Source organism: Macrobrachium rosenbergii, chromosome 35 (assembly GCF_040412425.1).
Source record: "Macrobrachium rosenbergii isolate ZJJX-2024 chromosome 35, ASM4041242v1, whole genome shotgun sequence".
Lineage (NCBI taxonomy): Eukaryota > Metazoa > Arthropoda > Malacostraca > Decapoda > Palaemonidae > Macrobrachium > Macrobrachium rosenbergii.
In genome coordinates, this window is record NC_089775.1 from 5503596 (window position 1) to 5511518 (window position 7923).

The 7923-nt window shown below is 40.4% G+C and overlaps 2 protein-coding genes across 3 annotated transcripts; both read right to left on the minus strand.

Moving 5' to 3' along the window:
* Positions 1-251: 251 nt before the first annotated feature.
* Positions 252-7693, minus strand: LOC136856425 (variable charge X-linked protein 3B-like). Of its 2 annotated transcripts, none has more exons than XM_067134289.1 (3): positions 7556-7693; positions 6362-6444; positions 252-3927 (listed from the first exon to the last, which is right to left on the minus strand). In XM_067134289.1, the coding sequence occupies exon 3, from the start codon at positions 3073-3075 to the stop codon at positions 2494-2496; it is 582 nt and encodes a 193-aa protein (XP_066990390.1). In that variant the 5' UTR covers positions 3076-3927; positions 6362-6444; positions 7556-7693; the 3' UTR covers positions 252-2493. The 2 variants fall into 2 exon arrangements, with proteins under 2 accessions (XP_066990390.1, XP_066990389.1); XM_067134288.1 differs by having other exon boundaries at positions 6350-6444.
* Positions 3265-3642, minus strand: LOC136856261 (uncharacterized protein C05D11.13-like). Its single transcript, XM_067133955.1, has one exon. The coding sequence runs from the start codon at positions 3640-3642 to the stop codon at positions 3265-3267; it is 378 nt and encodes a 125-aa protein (XP_066990056.1).
* Positions 7694-7923: the final 230 nt, after the last annotated feature.

Genomic DNA, 7923 nt, shown 5'->3' on the forward strand with positions numbered 1-7923 from the left:
ATTATGTTGAAAGTAGGATTCAGGTAGGAGAGCTTGTTCTTCCTATTCCTTTGAGGGTAGGAAGAAGCCCCTGTTTCAGATCTTAAAGCACAACTTGCTATGCACCTCAGCTGTTTCAAAACTGTCTTGTAAGCTTAGATATCTATTTTATACAATATATTTAGTATAAAATATCATCCACAAACCATTCCGACAAAAATGTTTCAATTGGACAAGTGTGAAGGATTAATAGTTGAAATGGAATAAGGATGTGGTTATAAAAAATATTTATTCAAAATTTTAAAATGCATACAATAATGTACATGAAAAATCTGACGAACCAATGCCTGCTGTAACTAAGGAGTACATTGATGAAACACTACAAAATATAACTGAATTACGTACAAATAAGTTAACAGACCTTGCAGATGTAAAACACTGTCACGCTACAGTTTAATACTTTTGTCTCCAGAACTGGTAGACTGGCAAAAAACCCACAACGGATGGACGTTATCATAAGGCAATGGGTTTTTTGTAAAATGCATGAAAATTAGCTTCAAAACTATGAATTTTGTAATCACTATTGCTTTCCTACAGCCACATATCTGCTTAGGTGGGATGAGAATGCACAAAGAAAGGTGCTATCCAACTGGTATGGGATCACCAGGTAAGAAAAATGCAGTATCAAAGTTGGTCAAGGTATCAACACCACTGACTTTAGTATGGTCTGACTCAGTCACTGAAAGCAATGTACGAAAAAGCTGTACTGCGCTATTTGACTGAAGACACATCTGTAATGTACTGTACCAGTAATTGTTTTCTGGATATAAACATTTCTGTCTTAAGTCAAGGACTGCAAAAAAAAATTGATCCAAAGTTTCCAGGGGAATGCATATGTGCAAGAGAGTGAGGGAGAATGGATTCAACTAACTGGTCTTCTCATCTACTTGTTGGCAATTTGGATTTTAAACTAAACAAGTGCTGTTCCATATTTTGCTCACAGATAAAATACTTTCACTGGACTCAGAGGGGAACAGTCAGATTGAAGAGGAGCCAAATATATGTGTAGGGTTGAAACAGCATGGTGAATTTATACTGAGGGAGGCAGATGAAGTGTTGTGCAGACAACACTGCACTGGTTCCTGATTCAGCAGAAAAGCTGGTAGGCTACTACATAGGTGAATAGGGCTTGCTAGGAAAAGATTACAAAATACTAATGTGGCAAAAACAGATAGAATATGGTAATGGCCAAGGAATATGTTGGTTGTGGGTTACATATAATTTTTCTACGTGGATAGCTAAATAACATCAAATATGCACCTTGACATGGAATTAAGATTTAGGATTAGGGAAGCCAACAAATTAAAAAAAAAGTTTGCTGAAAAACAAAATGTCAATACAAAAATGGAAAAGAAGTAAAAATATAAGTTTGGTCAATATTGTAAGTAAAATGTAAATACAGTTTTATGAATGTTGTGGCTGCAAAAGCAACAAATTAGGTGAATTTTATAAAGAATGGACATTGAGAGGGAAATCTGACAATGATCAGATGACAAATTTAAGTTTTGGGGAATCTGCTAAGAAGGTTTAAGAATATTCACATCTGGAAAATTCAAGAGAGAGAGAGAGAGAGAGAGAGAGAGAGAGAGAGAGAGAGAGAGAGAGAGAGAGAGAGAGAGAGAGAGAGAGAGAGAGAGTTGTTTACCTTTCACCAACCACTGTTGCCAGATTTATGAACCACAAGAACACATCTGTGAAATGATTTGACGTAGTAAAGCAAATGTGAAAAAATCTATACAAATCACTTGATGTAGTAAAGCAAATGTGAAAAAATCTATCGAAAATCACAAGTTGTTTTATCACAAAATATTTCATTCATTATAAAAAGTCAAAGTCCTTTCTTTTTATGAAACCCAAACTTCTCATTAGCATTATGAAATCACCTTTTAACAAAAATGCCTTCTCACAATCACTATCTTTGAACTCCTAACCAGCATGACTGTATTCATGCGAAAATGACTACCCACATAGGCTACATCACACTCAAAAGGCTTTTCTCCAGCGTAACTCTTCACGTGTGTTGTGAGATGACTCTTCCGAGAAAATGACTTCCCACATTCACTGCACATAAATGGGGCTCTCTTCTGAGATGAGCCCTATTCACATTCGCCACACTTGAACGCCTTTTCTCCCCTGTGAATTCTGTTATGCGGTGTATCACGGATCCTCTGCTGAGAAAAATCTTTGCCACATACATCGCACACGAACGGATTTACTCCGTAGTGAATCCTCATGTGAGTTGTGAGACTACTCTTCTGGGAAAATGACTCCCCGCATTCACTGCATCTGAAAGGGTTCCCTCCGTTGTGAGCTCTCATGTGCACTGTGAGGGACATTCTCTGAGAAAATGCTTCCCCACATTCTACGCACTTGTAAGGCGTGCCAGGTTCACCCACGCACCTTGACGGAGTGCCGAGTTCATGATGAAAAACATAGACACCATGATCGCTGCTACTAACCTGTATCTCTCGTAACCACATGATTCCCTGTACTGATTTCCTTAACCAAATCTTTTTCATAAATTACAGGAGACACTGATAATGGATCTTCATTTTCACTTTTCACAGAAACTTCTGAGGTAAGTTCCGACTGACACAACGACAATGGATCTTCAAATTCACTTTTCACAGGAACTTCTGAGATAAGTTCTGAATGACACAATGATAACGGATCTTCAATTTCACTTTTCAGAGGAACTTCTGAGGTAAGTTCTGAATGACACAATGATAATGGATCTTCAATTTCACTTTTCACAGGAACTTCTGAGGTAAGTTCAGACTGAGCCAGAGGTAATGAATCATCTTCACTTTTCACAGGAATGTCTACAGAATCTTCAGACGACCACTGTGATAATGGATCTTCAGTTTCACTTTCCTCAGGAACTTCTGAGATAGGTTCCGACTGAGACAATGATAAAGGATCTTCAATTTCACTTTTCACCGGAGCTCCCGACAGGATGAGGATCTCTTCGGGAATTATACCTGGATCCAAATTGTTCCAGTATGCATTTGATGGTCCTTCTCTTTCATTGCTCATAGTGTGTTTTCTGCAGTGAGAGCACAGCAACAGTGATGGCTTGGCTTTTAATGATGGCGGTAGATACGATAATGCGGCAACGTTGTATTTAACTGTGTAAATCTGATTTGGATTACAGCGTTTGTTGCAGATTTCACACGTTCGATCGCAGAATTTATTGATCGCACTCGTAGGTGGTGGCGAGACCAATCAGTTCTGGGACTCTCTGGTCATGGTGAGTGCGTTGGACTTCCATTCGAGCTCACGTCTGGACTGTGCCTGCTGCGCACGGTCAACTTCCAGCTGAGCTTCGCGTTGCTTAGCCCTTTTCTCAGCTCTGTATTGAGCTTTTCGCACACGTTGGATTTCCAGTTGAGCTTCACGTTGCGTACCCATTTTCATAGCCCTGTATTGTGCTTTTCGCACACGTTCCATTTCCAATCTCTCGTGTTTTTCTAGGTCTGTTTCAGCTGCTCGCTTTTCCCGGTACTTTTGCCTCGCCTTCTGCAGTCGGCGCTTTCTTTGCGTAGCGGTCTCTTTTCGCTGTCCTGTCGTAAGTTCTGACCTGCTTGCTTTTGTCACCTCCATTGTTTCGTGTTGGCGTAGTTAAGCTAGAGACTGACAGGATACTCGGGCTCGAGAGGCTGTATTCATAGAGTGCAGTGTTAGAATTCTGGCTTAAACTAGCTCTGCAGAAGACACAAGTATTAGGGGAGGGCCAAGTCCAATTGGCCAATCAGAGTAAGATCAGATAAGATCAGCCTCAATGGGGCTGGGTAGAGTGTCTAACTGGAGCCAATTAGGGCTTTACAAACACTTTTTGAAGAGTAAAGATCATTGGGACAGGAATCCTTGTTCTTTTCCAGCTCAGGCCTGAAAAAAAAAGGACAAAAATGAGGATTAATCACACACACAGTATATAAAATCTACTGGTCACTTTTTACCAGATACATATGTAATTATAATAGCCACAATGCCCTCTTCAAGGAAAAAAGGTTATTACACAGATCAGGAAAATTTCAGGCAACAAGAAAATTCTAAAGCTTTTATGGAAGCTGAAGTAAATGAAGAAAATAATAAACTAAAACTCATTAACATCACAAATTTTTAAAGTAATTTGTATTTTTCCTAACTACAAACCTAAGGTCCTTTACATTAGGAATTACTTTAAGGTAACTGAAGTAAATGAAGAAAATAATAAACTAAAACTCATTAATATCACAAATTTTTTAAGTAATTTGTATTTTCCTGACTATACAAACCTGAGGTCCTTTACATTAGGAATTACTTTCAGCGAAGCTGGTAACTACCGTCCGGCAGGGGGGAAGTCTTGCCTGCCTGGATGTAAACATTCCATCTTGCCTTTTGGCTCAGGTATCAGATTGAGGGGTGGCAAGAGGTGGGCATGAAATGTAATGTAAAGGACCTCAGGTTTGTATAGTTAGGAAAAATACAAATTACTTAAAAAACTTGTGATCTGTTCCAATACAGTATACAAACCACTGCTCCTTTACATTAGGAAGACTCATTCGTTGGAGGGAGGAAACTGAGTGAGTCTCTGAACTGACTGGAGTTCAACACACCTGGGATTCTCTTCCTGGTCGATAGAGTGAGGAAGAAAACCGTTCCTCTGACATATTGATCGGAGTATAGGAACTGCATGATCAATTGTCAGACTTCTGGGCCTTTTTCAATGAGTGAGGAAATCGTAAGCTCACATGAAAATAGACTAGGATGAATCTAAGAGTCGGAGGGAGTAAGGCAAATACAAGTAGTGGGTTTGTCTTACTGTCCGGGGTTTCCTTCCTCCCCTTGCTAGAGGAAGGATCAGGTTTGCTTCTTTAAATCTGATAAAAGAAAAATAGAACAGGTGCTCAATGTATAAACCTACCTGCATCAACCACCAGTTCCAGTATGTCTCGGCTCAAATCCACTTTCTGCCCAAAGGCAGAGAAGAAGGATGAGAGGGAAGGAGAAGAAGGAGAGGCCAGTCACTCAAGCAGTCATTCTCACTTCCACAACTGAACATCTTAGGTGAGATGCAACCTGTCCTGTTTAAGGAGCCAGGTAAGCTACACAACTTGTTACGCAGCCACCACAGGTCCCAAGAAAAAGTGTCCAAGGACTTGTGGGTACTGTCCCAAAGGTAGAAAGAGGTGTAGGTGGTCTGGCGAGACCACAACCCCGCTTTCAGCACCTGAGGGACCAAAAGATTCTTCCAGAATGCAAGGGTTGGATCAATGCCCCTGACTTCGTGAGCTCTCGGGCAGAAGATACCGGTGTTGTCTTCGCCAGCAGCAGAGAACGCCCTCCTGATCGTCTCACGAAACCAGAAAGAAATCGTGTTCTTGGACACTTCTTTCTTGGATGAGCCAGTGCTAACAAAGAGTCGTTGACACTCAGGCTGGAGTGTCAAGTCCTCTTCAGATAGCGCCGCAGCACTCTAACAGGACAAAGTAGCATCCCATCTACATCATTATCAACAAAGTCTTGAAAGACTTGAACCTAGCGTCAGGGACCGATGGGTTCTGAGTCTTTGCTACAAAATCTGGGACGAAGTCGAGCATAACTGACCCCCATCCCCTTGAGTGTTTAACATCGAAGGAAAGTCCATGAAGTTCGCCTACTCTCTTCGCCGACACAAGGGCAAGCAGGAAGACAGTCACGAGGGTTAGATCCCTGTCTGATGACTCTCATAAAGGTTCGTACAGTGCATGAGTCAGGCTCCTCAAAACGAGAGTCACATCCCACGCAGGGGATGACAGCCTTACACAAGGGCTTATCAGATTCATGGGTTTGCATTTTAGAATTCAGAATCAAACACAAACATATACACTGAAAGAAAACAAAGAAAGATCCCACCAGGGAAAACAGTTTAATAACAATCAGGCAGAGTGCAAAGAGACACACGTCTGTACAGGACGACGACCGAAAGCAAACTGGAATGTTTACATCCGGGCAGGCAGGACCCCTGCCTACCGGGCAGTAGTTAACTGCCTAACCACCTTGTTTGGAAGTTTAACGGCTTCACTGAAAGTAATTCCTAATGTAAAGGACCGATGGTTTGTATATCGTGTAAGAACAAAATACTTTTATACATTGTGAGACTGTATTTAGCTGAATCCCTGAGACCATAAATACTACACTGATTTTAACTGCTTTTTCTTAAGTATGATGCCATTTCATTGCTGATCCCAAACAACTTATATTCAGCCGTGAGTTTCATTTTAGAAGTGATCAAGGAATCGTACAAAATTCCCTGTTCTCTTTAATTCAATTGGAAATGGTAACTTACACAAACAATTACCAAAATGTTCTTCACAATCTTCAGAAATTTTCAGCAGAACCTTGATTTTAAAAACTGAAGGTTGTGTTCCAGCGACGAACAACCTGAAATAAGAGAAAGAAATTCAAAATCGGTCGGAATAAACAGGTATGGTACATATTGTAAAATATATACAGTAAATGTCATCAACTGGAAACAAAATAATGTACATAAGCAGTACCTATTATGACTGACGAACGAGAAATAAAAGGTTACGAGAAAAAAGACGGCTATAAACAGTAGATACAGAAACGTATAAAATGTAAACGTCGCGTATGAATCCCCCCGCAATTCCTCAACCATCCGCCACTGTGAGAGAGACCTCGATCCCTCCATATCCCAACTATTCCTCAAACTCTACTTGGCCTTTGGTAAGCAAGCTCAAGAGGGTTATACTCAATTAGAAGTTTATATTGTAATGTGATTTGCCGGATACGTACCTACATGACTGTGTCCCTCCCTCCCCCCCTTTTCCTCAGTTAGACGCTGCCCTTTCTACCAAAGGCTCCCCTATAACGCCGCGCATCCGCGATAATATTCCAAATGGCCATAAAACAATAACATACCATCCCTCCCTCCCCTGGTCTACCCGACCTATAACCCTACTTCCCCTAGGGGTCCCCTAATTTGTTGGGTGACGTTCTGAGGTTAATTACAGGTTAATTACAGTCGACCGAACAAAAAAAAGGTAAATACTTAATAATTATCCCAGATAATATAGGAAAAATCAATTTCCAAAGCAGTACCCTTTCCGTGGTCCACCCCACCCATAACCCCATTTCCCAATTTCCCTAAGGGTACCCTAACTCGTTGGGTGAAGTTCTGAGGTTAATTACAGGTTAATTACGGTCAAACGACCAAAAAAAAATACTATAGTAAAAACACCAAAGGAAGGTCCACCCACCCATAGGTAATACCCAATTTCCCGGAGCAACCCTAAAAGTTGGGTGAAGTTCTGAGGTTAACCAATTAATTACGGTCAAACGACCAAAAAACGCCCAATTTACGCGGAGCAACTTTGCGTTCTACCAATTCATTTCAACGCCCAATTTCGGAATTTCAACTATATTGCATGAAGGCTTAGCCTTGGATAAGCTCAGGATTATAGGATAGCCAAGGGAAGACATAAAGATATATATTCTGAAGTAAAAAATGGATAAATGATCGTATTTTTACCTAAAATCAACGTTAATTTCCAATGGCTGTGGGTTTTCAAAGAGCGGTAGTAGTAGTATTAGGCGGGAGTTGCCTTTGGAACGGCTCCTCCTCCCTGGCTCCTTATATTCCTCCTTTTCTTTATTTCTTAAGTTTTTTTTTGCCTCTTTAGTGTCTTAAACTTTTATTATAAATTCTTTCCTATTCTAAGTTTCCCCCAGTAGCAGATCTCTGTGAATAAAAGTATATTAGATATCAATTCCTCTTTATTTTCTAGGTGTGGATGCTGAACAAATCTATATATATTTATAGTGTTTCTATATACAGTGTGCCTAGTTTAGCCCTACTGATCAGCATTGTTTTTTCGGTGTTTTCATACCAGATTTCTT